Source organism: Sphaeramia orbicularis, chromosome 1, assembly GCF_902148855.1.
Source record: "Sphaeramia orbicularis chromosome 1, fSphaOr1.1, whole genome shotgun sequence".
Taxonomy (NCBI): Eukaryota; Metazoa; Chordata; class Actinopteri; order Kurtiformes; family Apogonidae; genus Sphaeramia; species Sphaeramia orbicularis.
Genome location: NC_043957.1, coordinates 57,411,214 through 57,435,126, shown reverse-complemented (window position 1 = coordinate 57,435,126; position 23,913 = coordinate 57,411,214). Strand labels below are relative to the sequence as shown.

Here is a 23,913-nt window from a genome sequence, read left to right as displayed (position 1 = left end):
GTATAAAGCACTGGTTAACTCATTTTAACACCTTACAGTCAGGGCTATTTTTACACCAGCCAAGTAAACAGTCGACGGTTATTCTACATCTCAAGTTATGTTTACCACGTAAACAGAAAAACAAGAAAGAATGCTTTTATTACTGTCACACATTCTGCAAATAGATGCTGCAGAGAAAGTGTGAGCCAAAATATGTAGGAGTTTTTATATGTTTCTTCTCTTGAACATATGCATACACTTCACGATAAATGTAACTCTGAAGGATGATTTATTTGTTGTTGTTTTTTTTCTTTTTTTTTTTTTACTTATTTTATGTTGACAGTCTTGGTCTTTTTTTTTGCCCATCCATGGCAGAAGCCTTGTCAACCAGAGTGTGATGCAGACATAAATAAGACAGGTTGTTTGTGCAGCGAGAGCAGAACGGCTGCTTTAACCTTAAACCACCCACGCACGGAACCTGCAGCCAAACATGCCGACCTTTCATTGAAAGAAGCAACATAACACGTTTCCTTTGGGGGATTTTAAAATACTCTGAGAGACATGATGGACATCTCTGGCTCTGATAAACATGCAGATTTAGATTAAAAATAATGGCAAGAGAAAAACATTTAGTCCTATATCCAAGCATTTCATTGGTCACACATGAGTTTGACTGTGTTTTATATTGTAATATATTATTTGTATAGTTATATGTATTTATTTTTATATTTATATTTTGGGGGATAAGGGGATATTAAAAAAAAAAAGAAAAGAAAAAAACTTAAATGTTGTCTGAATCAAACTTAGAAGTTTACAAGAAAAAATGTGAAAGATAAAATGGTAAATTTGCAAAAGAAAACACTGAGATGAAAACTGTCAAACATAATGTGCAGGGCAAGTCCTGCAAAGCCGAATAACAGTTGTGTGTCTGTAAGAGGTTGGGCATATATGATGTGATCTTTTGAAAAACAATATGAAAAATCTCCAAAAACTGGTTTGGAACCAATAATTAAGGTTGCGTTGTGTCATCAACAGGTGCCACTGTAATCTAGATGGTTCTATTTAACAGAGTAGAAGGAGCAGAGTGTCCTGTTGTTATTTTCTATCTAAAATAACTAAGAAGTGATTCACTCTCCTCATCAGTCCATACTTCCTGTTGCTCTAGATGTGTTTAACACTTAATCTGAATATCTGGAAGATGCAGCAAACAGCTCATCGATTAGCTGAGCAGTTAAAGGTTTGTTACATAAGACTGTGTTCCATAAAAAGTCGTTCAATTTACTGGATTTGGTTTTGTCCTATGACTAAAAAAAAAAAAAACAGTAAAAAATATCACGAGCATGAGTTATGGAGATGATCTTAATGGAGTTCAGTTGTCTTATGTATTTCTAGTGCGCATTAGTAGTTTTTTTTTTTTTTTTTTGCTTAAAATTGACAATAATAATCACGTTCTTGATTATGTGAACCCTGTCTCCACCATTGCAGCCCTTCACACAACCCAGTCGACCAAACCACATGGGGACATTTTGAGTGGACTTAACCCGTGTTTGTCATCCGTCTCATCATCTTTTGAGATTTTGCTCTTCTGAAGGGTTTAAGTTTGGGCTTTCAGTGAATATCCATGCTTCCAGGATTTCCCTTTGGAACACTTGCACAACTTTCTTCACCAATTGCAGAGGGGCAGAAACAAAAACTGCATCTATTCTCACTAAATTGCAGAAATTCCAATTTGCATGCACTGTAAAAAAAACAAAACAAAACAAAAGTAAAAAAATGGTATTCCAGCAGCAGGGGTGCTGAAAAAAATAATGTTAAATAACGGAAAATAACCATCTTATAAAAATACAGTAATTTTCCATAATTAAAATACAGTTTTTTGCCCTAATTTTACATGAGGTTTTGCTTTTTTTTTTTTTTTTTTTGACTTTTTAATGTTTATTAAAGAATATTTACATGTATTAAAACAATCAAATTACCTATAAATAACTATATATGTAATTTTCAATGAGACTCAGTTGTCCAATCCACTGATAAAAACTGTATTTGGACAGTTTATCAGTGCTTATACATGTTATACATTCACAAAAATACATTTATTCAACATTTTTGTTGTGGAACCTCCTGTAATTACACAAGATATTTGTCAATTAACAAACAAGTCTTGTTAAACTGACAGAACAAATACTTCTTTTACAGTTAATTGTCAATGCTTTTATGTTGTTTTATGATTTTTTTTACAGTATTAAACTTTAAATTAACAGTTTAATCTCATAAATAGAAAAGAAATATTTGTGAAATTACGATACATTTGCAAATGTATATTAACTGTATTTTTCTGTGAAAAAAGAAAAAAATGTCTTTTAAAAAGTGAAAATTTTATGGTTATTCACAGTTACAGTTTTTTCATGTTATTTTACATTTGACGTGTAAAATCACACTCATTGATATTTTCCTGTATCTTAAAATACAGGAAAAATCTTTAAAATAAACAGTGAAAATTCTGTTAAATTACAGTTTTTGTTTTTTTTTTTTACAGTGTGGGACAACTGTGATCACAGGAACCTCTGAGTTTGCAGAAATGGGGGACATAATTTGTTCTGGAATTTGTACTTTGCAAAGTAGAGACATGGTAGATTGGCACAGGATTCAGATCATAGACAACCTCCACAATTATTACAAATGACCACAGATCCAGAGACGGTTCTAGTCCCTTGTGAACAGGAGATAACAAGAAATAAATAATTTGGAGGTACTACAGTACAGTGGCTGTAGTATGTGCTTCCATATGATATAATAGTCATTCTCCATTTCCGGCGTCCCCTGCTGACCCCTGCTAACTTGTCCGTGGTCGTTGGTTTTCACAGTATTTACATTCTTTTAATGGCACCGCCTCAGAGCAGCACTAACAGTACTTGCAGACCTTTCAGCGTTGCATGTGTTGTAATTATTACTACCAGTGCGTGGAATCACAGAGGTGTTGACGAGCCTCCCCAGTGTCCATCGGCTGCACATGCTCCTCCACGCTGCATTAAAAAAAATATTATCCCATCATCTATCTCCCTTTAGTCACACAAACACTTCTCCCACTATCTATTGTTTCTCCTCTTCTTCTTCTTCTATAAATGCCTCTCTCCATCTCTCCCACTCATTATCTGGCTTGTGTTAGGAAAAAAAAAACACACTCTGCCTGGAGGAGAGACTTGTTGTGTAACACCCTGGCATCAGTTATTGTAAAGAATACTGTTCCTTTGCTCCTTAAGCAAGCAATAGTCTTTCTTTCCAATTATTTTAGATTTGAGGGGGGGGGGTGTTATACTGCACTGTTTTTTTCCAGCAAAGAAAAGTGGAGTTGCATTTTGTTTCACTGCAGCACTTGCTGTAATGAAGGACAAAATACAACAGAGAGGTGTTTTAAAAGTGGAAGAAGGCAACGGAAAAACACAGAAATGAAAGTGCCAAGAGATAAAAGCCAAGAAAAAAAAGAAAAATAACACCCAGGATTTAAGTGGGGGGGGGGGGGGGGGGGCAGAGGTGCAACAGCCCAAAAAATTATCCACTATAAGAAAAAAAAAAAAGAGAACAGCCCAAAAAATTATCCACTATAAGAAAAAAGAGAACAGTCCAAAAAATGATCCACTATAAGAAAAAAGAGAACAGTCCAAAAAATTATCCACTATAAGAAAAAAAAACAGAACAGCCCAAAAAATTATCCACTATAAGAAAAAAAAAGAGAATAGACCAAAAAATTATCTGCTCTAAGAAAAAAAACAGAACAGCCCCAAAAATTATCCACTATAAGAAAAAAAGAGAAAGCCCAAAAAATTATCCACTATAAGAAAAAAAGAGAACAGCCCAAAAAATTATCCACTATAAGAAAAAAAAGGAGAAAGCCCAAAAAATTATCCACTATAAGAAAAAAAAGAGAACAGACCAAAAAATTATCCACTATAAGAAAAAAAAGAGAACAGACCAAAAAATTATCCACTATAAGAAAAAAAAGAGAACACATCAAAAAAGTATCCACTAAAAAGAAAAAAAAGAGAAAGCCCAAAAAAATTATCCACTATAAGAAAAAAAAGAGAACAGCCCCCAAAAAATTATCCACTATAAGAAAAAAAAAACAAAAAACATCATCCACCTTTTCAATTAAGGGGGCGCTGTTTACCCAAAAGGTCTCTTGCTTTAAAATTAAGGCCACCACAAAAAATAAAAGCGTAGGCTGAAAATTTTTAAGGCCTTCAGCTAATGTGGCTAATGCTAACGAACGTAACCCACCGGAAGTGGAGGTCGATGCACTAAAAATAAAGTTATTTTAAAATATATAGTGGAAAATGTTTTGGGCTGTTGTCTTTTTTTTCTTATAGTGGATATTTTTTGGGGCTTTCTCTTTTTTTTGTCCTTATACTTGATATTTTTTTGGGCTGTTCTCATTTTTTTTTTCTTATGGTGGATAATTTTTTGGGCCGTTCTCTTTTTTTTCTTATAGTGGATAATTTTTTGGGCTGTTTTCTTTTATTTGTTATAGCGGATAAGTTTTTGGGCTGTTCTCTTTTTTTCTTACAGTGGATAATTTTTTGGGCTGTTCTCTTTTTTTTCTTATACTGTATAATTTTTTGGGCGGTTCTCTTTTTTTTTCTTACAGTGTATAATTTTTTGGGCTTTTCTCTTTTTTTTCTTATAGTGTATAATTTTTTGGGCTGTTCTCTTTTTTTCTTACAGTGTATAATTTTTTGGGCTGTTCTCTTTTTCTTCTTATAGTGTATAATTTTTTGGGCTTTTCTCTTTTTTTTCTTACAGTGTATAATTTTTTGGGCTGTTCTCTTTTTCTTCTTACAGTGTATAATTTTCTGGGCTGTTCTCTTTCTTCTTATAGTGTATACTTTTTTGGGCTGTTCTCTTTTTCTTCTTATAGTGTATACTTTTTTGGGCTGTTCTCTTTTTCTTCTTACAGTGTATAATTTTCTGGGCTGTTCTCTTTTTCTTCTTATAGTGTATAATTTTCTGGGCTGTTCTCTTTTTCTTCTTATAGTGTATAATTTTCTGGGCTGTTTTTTTTTTTTTTTTTTCTTACAGTGGATAATTTTCTGGGCTGTTGTCTTTTTTTTTTCTTCTTCTTATAGTGTATAATTTTCTGGGCTGTTCTCTTTTTCTTCTTATAGTGTATACTTTTTTGGGCTGTTCTCTTTTTCTTCTTACAGTGTATAATTTTCTGGGCTGTTGTCTTTTTTTTTTTTTCTTATAGTGTATAATTTTCTGGGCTGTTGTCTTTTTTTTTTTTTTTCTTCTTACAGTGTATAATTTTCTGGGCTGTTGCACCTCTGGGCCAGCGTACATAAAGGAGGATGCAGAGGGGGAACTAAAGCAGATCAGGGCTTGTTGATCAGTGTTTGGGACCAAACGAGCAGCAGTTGTTATTCAGATAAGGTGGAGCGGTGCAGAGCAGATCCACCCAGGGCCGATTCCTCCCTCGTGGGCCGGTTCAGAGTGGGTGTGTATGCACTAGTGGTATCTATATATGTGTGTTTGCTAGTGCGACGCTGCACCAGTCTCTGCAGGCGACAGGAAAAAAGAGCTTAGTCAGCCGCCAGCTGGTCCTCCTCACTCCTCTGTTGGTCAGCTGTCCCGTCATCGAACACACACTCACACAGGTTTTGGTGATGAGTTACTCATTGGTATTGGCAGCCGCCTCCTGAGCTAATGCTGTCATCTCACACAGAGTGGCAGCCTCCTGCCTCTGAACGTGTCTTTGCTGATCACAGCTCTCGATCTGCTCGTTTCCTCACCGTTGGATTACATAAACACCGGCGGAATGGAAATTTGTTGGCAAATATCTCCACACTGATTCCATATCCAAAATGTTACGAAACCCATGGAAATAGCTTTTAATACCTGTTTTTGTTGTTGTTGTTGTTGTTGTTGGGTTTGTTTGGTTTTTTTTAGATCAGAAATCAGAAGAGGTTTTCATGCTCCTTTAATGTTCCTTGAGTGTTTTTAATCCTATGAAAAAAAGTATCTAGAGTTTTTTTCAGGTTGATTTTATTACTCAAAATTAGGCTGAAGTTGAAATGCATTATGATTTTTTTTTTTTTTTAATATGGTTTTATTAAGAGGATATTTAACCTCCTGAGACCCGTGAAAATACAAGTTTCAGCTTTTTTAAATTAAACCTAAAGCCTATATTGAAAACATCATGATGCAACAGTTTTTATAGATGCATTTTTATACATTTTTATGGAATGGTTCTTGCAGTTGACAGTTTGGGTGTTTTTTGGGGAGGGGGTTGTATAAAGCTGTGAAACTCTTTTCCACAAACGTGGACAGAAAACCCAAAGCTGGGTCTTAGAAGGTTAACTTTATGAGATCACAGAGTAGTCAAAATTCTAAAACTAAGGCTTTGTTCAGACAGCACATCTTAATGCACAATGAGGATTTTTTGGTGAAATCCTTTTTTTTTGTGTGTGTGCTCGTTCATATTCTACATTAAATGCGACTTCTGTCAGTTTTGAGTCTGAACTGACTGCGACCCTGAAGCGACCCACATGCACAGAAGAGGTCCTGACGTAATACGTGACCACGCAGGCTCATGCTGTGTTCACGGAATTAAATATGGAGGGATATTTGTTGCATTTCAGTGATGTAAAGGTTGGATAAATGTGACCTGGCCGTTCAGATTGAAGTCGTATTGCAAAACATCGGATACATGTCGAATTTAGGACCACATATGAAAGTGGCCTGGGTTGGATTTGAAGAAACTGGTTTTAGCTGTTCAAACTGTCTTTAATAGATCGGACACAGGTCACATACACTGTAAGCCCGGAATTTGTATTTACTAAAATGCTTTAATTACAGTGCACTTAAGTGATTTAAGTTTTATGATGTTACTATAAAATGTTCAGTGTATTCTACTAATTTGTAGACATAGTTGAAAGGACAAAAAAGTTTAAGTTGATTGGAATTAAATCACCAAGTTTTAGTCATGACCACACCTTTTTATCTTCGCATTGCATTGTGGGTATTGGGCATGTTGTTGAAAATGTGTTCTTTTTCTGTGCAGGGGTTCAGCGGGGTTGTGGTGTTAGTGTTAATTTGGATTTAATGTGTGTATGTCAGTGTTTATTGGCCTTTTTGTGTTTGTTTTTGTACTTTTGTACAGCTGCACCATGAGTCAGAGCCAGAGGAAGAACTATGGCTTTACTGTTCATCTAAGACTATTATTGTACAATGGAAATCTTAATGTCTTTTCAAATTAAAAGCACTTCCTGTACTGGTAAATGACATTGAGCCAACACTCCAGTCATGCTACAATATGTTAAGTTGAATAATTTCATAACTATTTTGGTCAGGAATAGGATTTTGACTTTGATTAACTTAAAAAAAGTTGTTTAATCAATGATAAATTAATCTGGCTGCAATTCAGAAAATAGTGGGGTTGATTTTACAACAGATTTAAAGTACAAGTAACTTGTCTTTTAGTGTTTTCTTCTTAATAGTTTAAGTTCAATACTTTTAGCATTAAAGTTGAACCTACTTAAACCAGTTGATTAGTCGATCATTACTCAAATCATTTAAGTGCAATCACTTGCCTCAAATTTTCGGAGTACACTCTACTTATCCGGGCTTACAGTGTAGAGAAAAAAATCAGATTTAGGCCAAATTTGTCGACAGTCTGAACGTAGCCTTAGATTAGACTTTTTTTCATTGTGTTGCTCAGGGTCTATAGAGACTGCCCCCATGAGGTTTGGAGAGTATTGCCTTTATAACCCTTTGGAAAGTGAGCTTAAACTATGTGTCCGCAAATGTGGACGTCATGTATGAAAGGGTTAAAAACAGTTCTTAAGTCGTGTATAACAGTAGGGCTTATAGAAGGGCTAATTCTACGTCTTTATTCAAGTAACAGCACAGGCTCTGAAATATACTGTGTCTTGTTCCGTCATTTTCGTCAACTCTTTTACATCATTCTCATGTTTTCTTGTAAATCATTTGCACCTTGTTTTAAAAAAATCAGTAATCTGTATATTTTTGATGATAACCTTGAAAGCAAATATTGACAAGTGTATTTTTTTCACGCAATTAAGACACGCTATGTAGTAAGTCTAACATGCATTTAACCAGAAGTGTAATTAAAAGGTGTTTTTAGGTGCAGTCTGGAGCCTTGTTTTTCACTTTCATTTACAGAAGTCTTCAAAGCAACACAGACGGGCTTGTTTTTTTTTTTTCAAATTTACCTCTAAGTCATTTCTTTGATTCGACATTTTCTGTTAGCTGCAGCCAGGCTTTCATAGATGTTAAAAGACTTTTGTTCTCTGAACTAATTGGATAATAATTTTAGGTGCTGAGTGTCTACAGCAAAGACATCTTTAGAGCTTTACTTTATTCAACTGAAGATCAAACTTTTTCTAGTGCTTGTTCTGTTGATGGTATTGGATGTAGTTTAGGAAAGCTGTTTGCTCTGTTTCCAGACTTCATGCCTAGCACGGCCCGCAGTCTTCTGATTCCAGCCCTACATAATTCACACACCAATAGTGATAATTAGTTAATATAGGAAGAAAATAACCATGTCATCTTGCAAAAATGCTGAGTCCTGTTTTGCTAAATGTAGAAGGTTTTGGCCTCAACTTTTGGTGTAGTCAGTGTGCACAGCCAAGAGTTTTCAATCACAGTTAAAGATGTAATTTATCTAAATCCAGAACCTACATGGCAGAGAAATCCAGCATCTGTCGTTAATAATACAGTAATTTAGTGTTATGCACTGTTAAGCCTTTTGGAGCCTGAATATTCTACCTGCTGCAGTTCCAGATGAATTCATATATTTTTCTATTTAGCTTTGGATGTGTACCAGCTGAAAAATTTTTATTTTTTTTTTCCATGGGAGAAGTTTTAACTTAACCCTTTGATGCATGAATTATGAGAACCTTAGTCAAGATTTTTTTCCGGAATGATTTTATTAGGCATGAAAAAACAATGCGACTGAAGTTTTTTTAGTGAATCTTTTTTTCATTGAGTTTCAAAAATGTCCACTCAGCTGGACATCGTGAATTTAATTTTTGAAGCAAACAAACATGTATTTAAAATGCAATATCAGAAAGTGATATACTGTGTGAAAACTATGAAATAGAAGCATTTTTAATGCAGCTAATTTGATGTCTTCTTACATTTTAGCATACAATGATAGCACTGGGTTACAAAAAAATGTTTTTTGCAAGTTGTCTAGGTTTTTTCAACTGAATTAGGACCATTTTCCACCGCTAAATCCAACACTGACATCTGTTTTTCTCAATCAGGTCAGGTTTTTTTTTTGCTAATTTGATTTTGAAAAATGTGATCTTCTCACAAAATATAATAATTAATACCAAAATCACATTGGTAAGCACACTTTATGAAACTTGTGACTTGATTCCTGTTAGGTACAATGGTGTATTCACCGCAGATGTAGCAGAATACGTCAGGCTTATTTTTGCAAGATCTTCTAGTCGAAGCCATTTCATTCACCTGTAATATTAAAAAAAACATTAATCATAAATTAGCAAAAGTAAAATCTTCAGAACTCGTTTATTGCAAGAAATATGAAAGAATTTTGTATCATATGATGTGAAAATGCCCATAAATGTTAAAAAGCCAATATGTAGCATAGTTCAGAAAGTTGACCTGATTGAGCAAATTTAATGTGATTTTTGGATTCAGCACACCAAAATTATCCTAAATCAGCTCAAAAAACTGAAACAATAAATTTGTTGTTGACCAGTGTAGTAGTTATTAGTAACTTCATGGAGATCATATGCAAAAAAATATATATTTTTGCTTCAGAAAACTGTTAATTACAGTCTGATAACAACTAGCAACTGATTTACACTCAAACATGATACTGCAGATCAGGTTTATCAAGAACAGCAAAGTTACAGTAATGGTCTGAATTGCAGTGTGTGAGATGATGCATAAGCGTCCACTGTGTTGGCTGATATGGAACTAAAACCATGGAACCCATGAATATACAGGTGAACAGCTGTAGACTAGCTGTCCGCTGTAGTGGCCACTGTGCATGAAAGGGTTGAAGTAGTGTACTGATAAAAGGTAACTGAATAAGTGCAATGGAAACATAGAATATTTAGAATGTGTGTGTGTTCATATATGGACCTGGAAGGAGATGGTCATGTTCACTGAATTAAAGCAACACCATGGAAGTTTTGCTCACGGGGTCCCCCTAAAGTCAAAAATAGGTATTGTCTGTCGCAACTGTCGTATAATCTGTATCTCGGTAATACTCGCACATTTGTTGACAAGCCATTGATGCCGGCAAACTTCCTGAGGCAAGAAAATTAATGTGTTCAACCGTGTGTTCAGGCCAGGTAAAGTAGCCTTACAGCAGGGCTCTCAAACATGCGGCCCAGGGGCCAAATGTGGCCCGCCAAAGGTTCCAATCCGGCCCGTGGGATGAATTTACAAAGCGCAAAAATTCCACAGTCAAGGCTGTGGAACTCATTTTAGTTCCAGTTCCACATACAGACCAATCTGATCTACAGTCAAATAATAACAGCAGAAGAACCGACAAGAAAGAATGACTCCAGAGTTTCTTCTCAGTTTGATGTGAAAAAAATAATATTACATTGTAGCCACTGATATTGTTAAAAGGTTCGTCTTTGTTACCAAAATTTGTATGTTGTTCTAAAAAAAAAAGAACTTTACTGTCATAGTTGTAAGATAATTCCACATTTCCTGTTTTTTATTTGGAAAAATATTGTCTCAGGGAGCAGTCTGGTTGGGTTTATTTGTATTGTTCCATGTTGTTTCTATGTTGGGCCGCGGTTGCATGGAATGGATTGCCAGGGTTTTTGTTGTTGGAAAATAATAGAAAATGCTTTCAAAAGAAATTAAAACTTTTTTTGTTTACACAGCAGGCATGAAATGGAATGAGTATTGCTAATATTGAAAGATGTCTGATGATTTGTATCAGACAGCTCTTGGTTGGTGAAGGAGTACGAATGTATAGTACTTATTTTGTTTGTTTATTTTAATTGCATTGGGCTGTTGTATATGTCCTGTTTGTGTGTGTGTGTGTGTGTGTGTGGGTGTGAATGGTGTAAGATTAACCCTTTCATGCATGAATTATGAGAACGTTAATCAAGATTTTTTTCTTTATTCCTCTTTAGGCATTTAAAAAAACAATGAGATTATTATAATTTTTTTTTTATGAAGCTATTTTTCATGGAGTTGCAAAAATGTGTGTTTAATTTTTAAAGCAACAAAACATGTATTTACTGATATACTGTGTGAAAACTATGAAATAAAAACATTAAATGCTGCTAATTGGATGTTTTCTCACATTTTAACATACACTACAATCAAAAAGTTATGGATATTTAAAATGTTTGGGGCTATTTTTTTCAGTTGGGATTTTTGCACAAGACTTTTTACTTTTTTGTGTGTGAATTGAATTGAAACACAGTTTTTTAATGACCAGACATAGTTTTATTTACTAATGGCAAAAACGACAAAAAAAAAAAAAAAAGAAAGAAATATCCTTAACATTTTGTTTGTAGTGAACTCCAATACTAGTCACTTCATGGAGATAATATGCCAAAAAAAAACAAAAAAAAATTTGTTGTTAATTACAGCCTGATAACGATAACAAGGAATTGATTTACACTCAAACATGTTAGATTTGGTTTATCAAGAACAGCAAAGTTACAGTAATGTTATTATTTGCAGTGTATTGTGTTGGATGATATGAAACTAAAACAACAAAATCCATGAATATACAAGAGAACAGAATAACTGTCCACTGTAGTGACCACTATGCATGAAAGGGTTAATGTAAAATAATTAAAATTGTAATGTAATGTAGAATAGACCCCAGGAAGAAGAGCAACTGAATCATCAGTTGCTAATGGGGATCTTAACCCTTTCATGCATAGTGGTCACTCCAGTGGACAGTTATTCTACAGCTGTTCTCTTGTATATTCATGGATTTTGTTGTTCTTTTCTTTTCTTCTTTTTGTTTTTTTACACATATCTTTATTAAAGTTTTAAGACACTACATATCTTTTCTGGCATGAATTGGTAACATTATGTAGCATAAACCCCCAGAATCACAAGCCCTCCCCATAGTTTTCACATAATTTATCAGTAAATACATGTTTCTGTGCGTCAGAAATTAAACGTGTGGTGTCCAGCTGGGTGGACACTTTTGCAACTTCATGAAAAATACGCTCATAAGAATTTTTTTTTCATTCTTCTTCTTCTTCTTCTTCTTCTTCTTCTTCTTCTTCTTCTTCTTCTTCTTCTTCTTCTTCTTCTTCTTCTTCTTCTTCTTCTTCTTCTTCTTCTTCTTCTTCTTCTTCTTCTTATTATTATTATTATTATTATTATTATTATTATTATTATTATTATTATTATTATTATTATTATTATTATTTTATTTTATTTTTTAAATTTTATTTATTTTTTGTATTTATTTTTCTGAAGAACATTTTCAGTCGCATTGTTTTTGTCATGCCTAAAGAGGAATAAAAACACTCAGGAAAAAAAAATTGATTAAGGTTCTCATAATTCGTGCATGAAAGGGTTAATGAATGAAATGAAATTGTTCTGACAAAAATCTAAGTTACTTTTAATTTGCACAACAAATAATTGAAGGAAAAGAAAATAAGGATTGTTACGGTATTGATGTTTCTTTCAATAAAAGTTATAATTGCACCACTTTTACAGTGTTGTTAGGGTTGAGGGGGGCCTGGAGATTTTTCGTCCTCCAAAAGGGAGGTCCCACAGAAAAAGATTTAGAACCACTGCGTTAACATAACCATCGATCATTACTTTCAACCTAGAGCAGGGGTGTCAGGGGCCACATTCAGCCTAATATGATCTAAAGTGGGCTGGACCAGTAAAATAATATAAATAATAGGATAAGAACTTATAAATAATGTCAACTCCAAAGTTTTTTTTCTCTGTTTTTGAGTGAAAACAGTAAAATTCTGTAATGAAAATGTTTACATCTGCGAACCGTACTTGAACATAACGTAAACAAATATGAACAACCTGAAAATTCTTAAGAAAAACCTGTGTAATTATTATTTTTTTTCCCAACTATATTTATTGAACATTTTCAATGAACACGACAGACATATCAATTCGTAGCAGTCAATGCACAATCAAGAGTAACATATCTGACTGTCAACACCCATCCCTTCCCACCCACCCAACCCACAGGCCAAAAAAACCCCCAAAAAAAACAGAAACCATAAGTAATGATAAAGGAACTCAAATCATAAAAGTAAAGAATTAGCATAGTACACAGAAATAAGAGAAGAAAGAAAAAGACTACACATAATTTCTCATTCCCTCGTTTCCTCTCCTTTCCCCTCTTTCTCAATGATGCTCAATCATCTATATTCTGAGGAAAATTTAAAGAATTGAAATACCGTAAAAATGGATCCCAAGTGGTATGAAATAATTTAATTGAACCTCTAAGAGAAAATCTCAACTTTTCAACCTTAAGATTGTAAAGCACCTCACGTACCCATCGGACATGTGAGGGGGGGATGGGAGACCTTCCAATTAAGTAGAATCAACCTTCGGGCTAAGAGTGTGGTAAATGCTATAGCCCGCTTCAGCGCTTTCGGTACATTTGAAGCAGGAGAAACACCAAAAATTGCAGTGATAGGATTAGGAGCAACAAAAAAACCATATGCTTCAGTTAGTGTGTTAAATATTTCTGCCCAAAATGGTCCCAAGTGAGGACATGACCAGAACATATGTGAGTGATCGGCAGGAGAGAGATGGCATCGGCCACATTCGTCACTTACAGAAGGATAAATCTTGGCTAATCGTGAGTTAGTGTAGTGAATCTTGTGAATGACCTAAAAATCTGTGTAATTTTAACAATATTACGCCTTAGTTTATCATTTATACATTCGCATCACAACTTACAGATCACAGTGGATCTACAAATACACAAAACATTTAGTAACAGGCAGAATATTGTTCAAATTCCACAGACTTCTCTTTAAAAAATGTCAGGTTATTCACAGTTTTTGCAAAAGGCTAGTCTGTAAATGGAAACATTTTTGTGTAATTTCACTTTTTTTTTTACACTACAATAAAGAGAAAAATGTGTAGTTTTCCTTCTTTCTAGGTTATTACCTCCGCCAAGGAGGTTATGTTTTTGCCAGGGTTTGTTTGTTTGTTTGTTTGTCTGTCTGTTTGTTTGTCTGTCCGTTAGTGTGCAACATAACTCAAAAAGTTATGGACAGATTTGGATGAAATTTTCAGGGTTTGTTGGAAATGGGATAAGGAAGAAATGATTAAATTTTGGTGGTGATCGGGGGTGGGGGGGCCCACAGGGGGGGCCACTGATTGTTAGTGTACAAGATTTGGATGAAATTTTCAGGGTTTGTTGGAAATGGGATAAGGAAGAAATGATTAAATTTGGTGGTATTCGGGGGCGGGGGGGCCCACAGGGGGGCCCACTGATCAGCCTTGGCGGAGGTCTGCGCTCTCCGAGTGCTTCTAGTTCTGATAGTATTTTACTGCTCTGACCCACTTGAGATTGAATTGACCTAAAACGATTCTAACATCCTTGATTGTTAATATCTTCAGTGTAATTTCTGCATTTCACAAATTCATCCCCGGGGCCAAATTGGACCCTTTGGTGGGCCAGATTTGGGCCCTGGGCCTCATGTTTGACACCTGTGACCTAGAGGGTTTTGTCCCGCTCGCTGATCATCAGTGCACCCCATGTCACTCATTCAGCATCACTTTTCAGCTGGGAACAAAGCTCTGCCATAACCTGCGCTGCGAGCAAAAAGCCCCGTCGAGGCACTGAGCTCAATTTACAGCCAGGAAACAAGGAGCCGGAAAAAGACGGAGAGAGAATAGAGGAGCTGTGATAAGGTTTGATACGTGTTACATAACCCCATGAATAAGATATGATGACCATGAGAGAGCGCTGGTGTTTAGAAAGGGATTAAAGGCTCCTCGCTGCCCTCTGGTAGACCTCAGGCTTGGAATATATAGAGGTGTATGTGCACAGAGGAAGGGCGAACCTGAGCTGAGGAAAATGTGAACGATGGGTTAAGTGGAAACAAAAGAATCAGATGACATTCTCAAATGCATAGATTTTTTTATTGCTTCCAACACAACAATGAAAGTCAAAGGAGTTACAGCGCATATGTCTGCTTTCCCACAACACAGAGGCCGTTGTTGTGCTAATGCTGTGTGTTTTGTGTGTCCGTGCATGTGTTGCTCCTCTCCAGGCAAGCGTGGGATCTGGCCGTGGACATCTGCCTTTCTCAGCTACCCACCATCATCGAAGAGGGCACCGCCTTCAGAGTAAGTGTGTTCGCCCTGTGTTTAAGTCTTGGGCCACCTTTGGTCAGTTGTAAAGAGCAGGCATATTTAATTCACAGTCTCTTTATTCACAATAAATAAGAGAAGGCAGGAAATATGTGCACGGTCTGAAACACAAAAAATATGTATCGTTCTTTTTCCTGCACTGTTAAAAAAAAAAAAAAAAAAAAAAAAAAAAAAATCTGTAATTTAACAGAATTTTGTTTGTTTGTGTATTTCGAGCATTCACGGAATACATGCAAATTCAAAATAAAAAAAAAAAAAAATCATTCATTTATACTCGAAAAGGAGTGGGAGGAAGAAAAACTTATTTAATCCCACCCCCATTCTCATTTTCAAATAACTGAACATAATAACTTTTAAATACTCACTCCTGTCCTTTGACTTCGAGCCAGAACAATGAACAAAACAGAACAAAATAGGCCTGTACCAAATTAGAATAAGCTCATTTGACAGTATTTACATCGCATAACCAAAATGTGTGTAAAAAAATAGAAACAAAGTACATTCCTGGTGGTGTTACCACAGGTAACAGTAAACTGTCAACTTACGTGATAATAATTACAGACCAACAATGGTAAAAACAAAAAACTACAATACCAAAAGTGGTAAAGAACAGCAATAATTACATACCTGCAATGGTAAGAAAAAAAAAAACAAACTACAATAGCACTAATGGTAAAGAACAGATGGTAAGAACAACAGCAGATGGTAATGGACGACACAGACCAACTACATGAGGAACAACAAGCACACATGAACATTTAAGACACAGTATTTATGGAACATCAGTTTTAAGACCCTCCATCTTTACACTGGGACCAGACCATACTTTTGTATAGCAGTTTAAATCGGTGGATGTTTTGCCGTTGCTTGTGTTGGATGTCCAAACTGTTCCAAAGTTTCCCTCCACATACAAACAAAAGCGTTTACGAGTGGTTCCAAATTTGGGTAATACGAAATCTCCAAAACCTCTCAAATTATGAGTACTCTCCCGAATTGTGAAGTTTTTAATGTATATTACTTATTTACTTTTCACTGTTTATTTTACAGATTTTTCCTGTATTTTTAAGATACAGGAAAATATCAATGAAATGACAAAAATAGACTGATTTTACATGTCAAATGTAAAATAACATGAAAAATCTGTAACTGTGAATAACCAAAAAATTATTATTTTTTTTTCTTTTTTCACAGAAAAATAGTTAAAATACATTTGCAAATGTATTACAATTTTACAAATATTTCTTTTCTATTTATGAGATTAAACTGTTAATTTAAAGTTTAATGCTGTAAAAAAAAATAATGAAACGAGATAAAATTACTGACAATTAAGCATTAAAGAAGTATTTGTTCTGTCAGTTGAACCAGACTTGTTTGTTAATTGACAAATATCTTGTGTAATTACAGGAGGTTTCACAACAAAAATGTTAAATAAATGTATTTTTGTGAATGTATAACATGTATAAGCACTGATAAACTGTCCAAATACAGTTTTTATCAGTGGATTGGACAACTGAGTGTCACTGGAAATTATTTCTATATATATTTATAGGGAATTTGATTGTTTTAATACATGAAAATATTCTTCATTAAACGTTAAAAAGTCAAAAAAAATATGTAAAATCTCATGTAAAGTTAAGGCAAAAAACTGTATTCTAATTATGGAAAATTACTGCGTTTTTATGAGATGGTTATTTTCCGTTCTTTTACAATATTTTTTCAGCACCTCTGCTGCCAGAATAATACAGGTTTTTTCCTGTTTTTTTTTTTTTTTTTTTTTTTTTACAGTGTAGGCAGTTTTCTTACATTGACCCTGATGTACTTGTGCATCAGCAATGACAAGAGCATTGATGCCAACTTAGCACTTTTGTTGGTAGATTTGGCAACTTTTCAGATTCCCTTAGCAAGTTTTTTTTTTTGTTTTTTTCCCCCAAAAAAGCACCTATCAACAAATGTAGCTACTTTTAAAATTTGTTTGGAAACTTTTAGCATCTTTTGAGAAGATGACTCAATGCTAAAACAGACATTTTCTCTTTAAATGACACAAAATTATGTTCTCTGTCACAGTCATTTAAACCCACGGTCTGTTTGCAGCTGCAAAAGTCAGTGTTTCTAACTTTGTTCCATTTTGTTAGTATATTTAGGGATTTTTCAGACCCCTCTAGAGCACAGGTGTCAAACATGTGGCCCGGGGGCCAAATCCGGCCCGCCAAAGGGTCCAGTCCGGCCCTTGGGATGAATTTGTGAAATGCAAAAATTACACTGAAGATATTAACAATCCTTTTAGTTCAGGTTCCACATTCAGAACAATTCAATCTGAAGTGGGCAGGACTCAGTCAAATACTATCATAGTAATATATAAATAATGACAACTCCAAATTTTTCTCTTTGTAAATGTAAATATTTTCATGTATTTATACTAAAACAAAATATAATTTTGCAAAAAATGTAAATAACCTGAACAAATATGAACAACCTGAAATGTCTTAAGAGAACTAAAGGTAACACTTTATAATAAGTACACACTATGAAGCATTAGTTAAGCATTAACAAATACTGAATTCATCATTTCTAAAGCATATTTCTGACATGAATACTCATTAATATATGGTTTATAAGCACAGTTATAATTGTTTTACTCACCATTAAAAAGCTCATCTACAATATGCTTAATGACTGTATTTTCATACTTTATAAATTATGGATTCAGCATTTAAACATTTATTATTCAGACATGTACTAATGGTTAGTGAATATGTTAGTGTGTATTTTATACTAACTCACACATTTATTTTCTAATAGATGTCCCATAAACAGTTCTTAATACAGGAGTTCATTATTTCAGGTAGTTCTAAAGCACTTACTACTCATTAATTAAATCTATGGTGTGAGCTCATCTGAAGTGTGGACTATCTGTGACATATAAAGCATTTACAAATGAGATTTAAAGGTTGGAAATGCCTAAAGACTCACAAAAGTTTCAGTTATTCTAACAAAGGAAAGACAGCACATGGGATTATCAAACAAACTGCATGAGTGAATGATGAATGATTACGAATGATGAGTAAAACATTTATAACTGTGCTTATAAACCATATACTAATGAGTATTCATGTCATAAATATGCTTTAGAAGTGATGAGTTCAGTATTTGTTAATGCTTAACTAATGCTTCATTTTGTGTACGTATTCTAAAGTGGTACCGAAATAAGTACAATTTTACCAATATTCTGTCTGTTATTAAATGTTTTGTGTGTTTGTAGATCCACTGTGATCTGTAAGTTCTGATGTACATGTGTAAATGATAAACTGAGGCAGAATATTGTTAAAATTACACTTATTTTTTCAGTTTGTTCATGTTATTCACATCTTTTGAAAATATTGTTTGTAGATGTAAACCTTTTCATAATGTAAATTTACTTTTTTTGTTCTAAAACATAGAGAAAAGTTTGGAGTTGACATTATTTCTATATTATTCTGTTATTATTTGACTGGTTGGGCCCACTGCAGATCAAATTTAGCTGAATGTGGAACTGAACTGAAATGAGTTTGACAGCCCTGCTCTGGAGAGTCTTTATCAAAAATGCAACTAGTGACAAATCTATCACCTTTTTCTGGTGTTACTGGAGACTTTTGGAGACTCTGACAGGAAAGTGCGTATCATTGTTTGCCTAAAATAAATCACCACGTTGAATATAAATCACTTCACTGACATTTTTCACCATCGTGTGCATTTCGATTGTTAATGTCGACTGTAAATTTAACATGTTACGGTTAAAAATGTTCATGTTTTACTGTGACTGGTCGTCGTCTCCTAAATCAACTGTAAGGTTAAAAATCAAACCAAACTGAAGCAAATGAAGCTAAAAATGAAACAAAAACATTCTAAACAACTCAATAAATAGCTACCTTAAGTAACTCCTCCAGAGTGTCTCTTTTGGCCGGTCCCAAAGCCCAGATAAAGGAGGACGGCTGGAACTGGGACAATTTAAAAAAAAACAAAACACTGGCATACTTTGTTTGTAGTTCTAAACATATTTAGGGAGTTTTTATACTCACTTTTTGTCTCTCCCGCTGTGTTGTTCCTCTTCTACATTTGTTTATTACAATTACATGCACATTTATAATTATGCAAATTAGGTTTTTACATGATTTAGCAACTTTTAGGACAGACAACAGATACTAGAGTTGGAAATACTGGAGAACACTGGTCCATCCTTTTCACTTTTAACTGCAGGGATGAAACTGTAAATCTAACAAATGATCAACAAAACAAAATCTTAATATATTTTTTTAATCTAATGCCGTAATTTGCATAACTTTGTGTAAAAAATTTTAAGTGATGTCAAAAGCAAGGTTATAATAATACAGTACAATAATACACATATTAAAAAACAAAAATAAACTCTGTCCATTTCATGACAATAACACACATGTTAAAAAACAAAAATAAACTCTGTCCATTTCATGACAATAATACACATATTGAAAAACAAAAATAAACTCTGTCCATTTTATGACAATAACACACATGTTAAAAAACAAAAATAAACTCTGTCCATTTCATGACAATAATACACATATTGAAAAACAAAAATAAACTCTGTCCATTTTATGACAATAACACACATGTTAAAAAACAAAAATAAACTCTGTCCATTTCATGACAATAATACACATATTGAAAAACAAAATAAACTCTGTCCATTTCATGACAATAACACACATGTTAAAAAACAAAAATAAACTCTGTCCATTTCATGACAATAATACACATACTAAAAAAACAAAAATAAACTCTGTCCATTTCATGACAATAATAAACATACTAAAAAACAAAAAAACTGTCTGTTTCATGACACTAATACACATACTAAAAAACAAAAATAAACTCTGTCCATTTCATGAGAATAACACACATTAAAAAACAAAAATAAACTCTGTCCATTTCATGACAATAATACACATACTAAAAAAACAGAAATAAACTCTGTCCATTTCATGACAATAATAAACATACTAAAAAACAAAAAAACTGTCTGTTTCATGACACTAATACACATACTAAAAAACAAAAATAAACTCTGTCCATTTCATGAGAATAACACACATTAAAAAACAAAAATAAACTCAGTCCATTTCATGACAATAATACACATACTAAAAAACAAAAATAAACTCTATCCATTTCATGACAATAATACACATACTAAAAAACAAAAATAAACTCTGTCCATTTCATGAGAATAACACACATTAAAAAACAAAAATAAACTCTGTCCATTTCATGACAATAATACACATACTAAAAAAACAAAAATAAACTCTGTCCATTTCATGACAATAATACACATATTGAAAAACAAAAATAAACTCTGTCCATTTCATGACAATAACACACATGTTAAAAAACAAAAATAAACTCTGTCCATTTCATGACAATAATACACATACTAAAAAACAAAAATAAACTCTATCCATTTCATGACAATAATACACATATTAAAAAACAAAAATAAACTCTGTCCATTTCATGACAATAATACACTTACTAAAAAACAAAAATAAACTCTGTCCATTTCATGACAATAATACACATACTAAAAAACAAAAATAAACTCTGTCCATTTCATGAGAATAACACACATTAAAAAACAAAAATAAACTCTGTCCATTTCATGAGAATAACACACATTAAAAAACAAAAATAAACTCTGTCCATTTCATGACAATAATACACTTATTGAAAAACTTTTTCTTTTTCCTTGACAATAATACACATATCAGAAACAAAAGTACACGATCTGTTTCATAACAATAATGCACAAAAATAAACTTGCTAAAACAATGGACTTACTGCCGGCCCAACGCTGTGTGACAGTAAACAAACATTCAGACTTAACAAACTGTACTTCAAGTTACTCAGGTAGAGAGACACTCCTCTTGGACTTTTATGGGATGTGTGTGTGTGTTGAGGTGAGTAGTTTAGGGACACCTAGCTTCGACGGATTACTTTTATCTCGGCTTCACCACAGATGCCTGTAAAATTCAAAGAGTTCTTGTTTGCGCTGCGACTTCTCCATCACCGACATCCACTGTATCTCAATTAATCTCTGGAATACATACACACACACACTTTCTCCCTGTGGGTAGTGTTGTAAAATGTCAGGTCTAATAATTCAAGTGTGGGTGTCAAATAAAATGTTGTTGCTGAAACCACTGGCCGTGCACTTTGAGCCGCTGCTGTGTTTATGGCTGTATTCACTGACATGGCAGGGGACTGTGATGGAGATGCTGAGTGGAGTGGAATCCCGCTGCGAGGGGCTCACTGAACTGATGATGACTGAAAACATCTGGGTCAACACTATTTGTTTTCTTTCTGTGAGACATGATTATGATGTTGCAGCGGCTCCAGACCAGAGGGCAGCGGTATGTGCTACGTGTAGTCTTCAAAATCAGTCAAGTGTCCAAAGCGGGCCTGCTTTTCCCAGTGTTGGCGCTTTTTAGCCAGACGTTTTCTCTTCTCCACCTGCTAGTTGGAAGTGGGCATCTTTTCTATCACTCCCCGAAGAGCAGTTTTCTATCCTCATGCCTCCTTTATTTTCTCTTACACTCGGGCCAAAAAACACTTACCAGCACCCTAATTGAGCCTCTTAAGACTACTAAAGCGCATCCCCTCCCTGTCTTACCCTCTCATTCAGGAGCCTTTAATTCCAGCTGATGGACTTCAACAGGTTGCCATTTTTGTTCTCTGGCTCAGACAGCTGCTCTTACGACTGAGTGTTTTTACCATTTGTTCAGATTGTATTCACTGCCCGGACCATAAATGATGTAGGACCACCTTAAGCTTTGTTTGCGTTTGCCATCACATCCTTTATAGTGCTCGGTTTTTTATGCAGTGTCACAACAAATGTCACAACATATATTTACACATTTATGCCGTGTTTCCACTACATGGTATCAGCTCGACTCGACTTGACTCAGCCTTTTTACATTTCCATTATGAAAAAGGACCTGGAATCTGGTACCCGGTACTAGTTTTTTGGTATCACCTCCACCGAGGTTCCAGGACTGGGGGCCAGATACGAAAACGTGACGTGTAAACACTGCAGACCACTGATTGGTCAGAGTCGTCTCTGTGACCCGCCGTTTTACAAAAACAGATGCAGAAGTTTACAGTAAATATAGCGGTAGGTTAATCCACATGATGACAGCCCAAAAAACTACACCATGGTTTGTCGAGGAGGTTCAGACGGAAAAATTCAGCATGAGTTTGACGAGACAACACTCAACAAGTGAGTTTATCAGCAACTCTGTTAGCAGATGACACAGAAGTAACGCCCTTCAGCCCTATGACGTCCAGGTACTGTAAAGTCAGTAGTATCCTGGAATGGAAACGGTCTCCAGGAATAGGACCTGGTACCCGAGCCGAGTCGAGTCAGTTCCACATAGCGGAAACGCGGCAATAGAGTCAGACCACAGCATGAAGTTTTCTCAGGTCTCTTCTTCTGAGGTTCAGGTCTGGACTCTGTGGTGGTCAGTCCATGGGTTAAAGTCCTCTCTCATGCTCCCTGAACCACTCTTTCACGGTTTAAACCCGATGAATCCTGATATTGCCATATTCCATACCTGTACCATCAGGGAAGAAAAAAATCCACTGATGTTCAGAGCTCATATTTCCGTCCAGAGGGCCAACGTGCTGTTTAGTGTCTTCCATCTTTGTGGGTTGGTTCTGCTGCCTGTCACTGCCGGATCAGCTGACCATTTACACATGTAACTGTACTTGGACAAACTGACCCAAATGCGTTGGCAGAGACGTTCAGAGTCATTCTGCGCTGCAGATGGGTTAATTACCTTATTTTTTTTAGTCAGAGTAATCGTGATGATGGATTAATTCACATTAATGCTTTAATGTTGACAGCCCTAATTTATTTATTTATTTAATTTAATTTAATTTTTTTTAACCTGACTGATCATTTTACAGACTAAAAGTATAGACAAAATCTGATAGTGGCCAATAGTAGGATTCTTGACTGGAACTGCTGAAAATAGCAACTCTAAAAATGTAAAACTAAAAATAAGAAAAATAACTTTTCCACCTTTATATTTTTTTTATAACTAGTTTGTTTTTTTTTCTATGGGATTTCTTGATTAATTACTTCGATGTTCAGTGACCCAGATCCATTCATTTATTTCTTTACATTGGTATTAATTACTTTAACTTAGATTCCACAGAGCAGCAGGTCAGATCTGCAGTGATCCAGTCAAACATGTTTAATTTCCAACAGTTAAAAAACTGTTTTTTTTGTTTTGTTTTTTTCTGACAGGAGTGGTATCAGCTGATAATTCTGCTGCTTGCTTTTCCCTGCTCTAAAGTAGCTGTGTTATTACTGCCCTTATTTTGATACAACCTCATGTTTAGTACTGACTGATATTGAAGAATTGCTATAAAATGTAAAATACACTGATGCAGTTAATTACATCAGTAGTCAGCCCATTTAAAATAATGTTTCAGTTGTCAACAACAAATTGTAGTTTTGCAGTTTTATTATGGTGCAGAAAGGCCAATTTGAAATTAAAATTTTCTACCCAA

General features: G+C 34.5%; 1 protein-coding gene across 4 annotated transcripts in view; it reads left to right on the top strand.

The window, feature by feature from the left end:
* The window catches only part of rptor (regulatory associated protein of MTOR, complex 1), a 435,324-nt gene that overhangs the window by 220,169 nt on the left and 191,242 nt on the right, over positions 1-23,913 (top strand). For all 4 annotated transcript variants that reach the window (XM_030142949.1, XM_030142930.1, XM_030142940.1 and 1 more), the window contains exon 11: positions 15,225-15,300. In XM_030142949.1, coding sequence (XP_029998809.1) covers positions 15,225-15,300 — 76 coding nt within the window. The remainder of the gene's footprint in view (positions 1-15,224; positions 15,301-23,913) is intronic.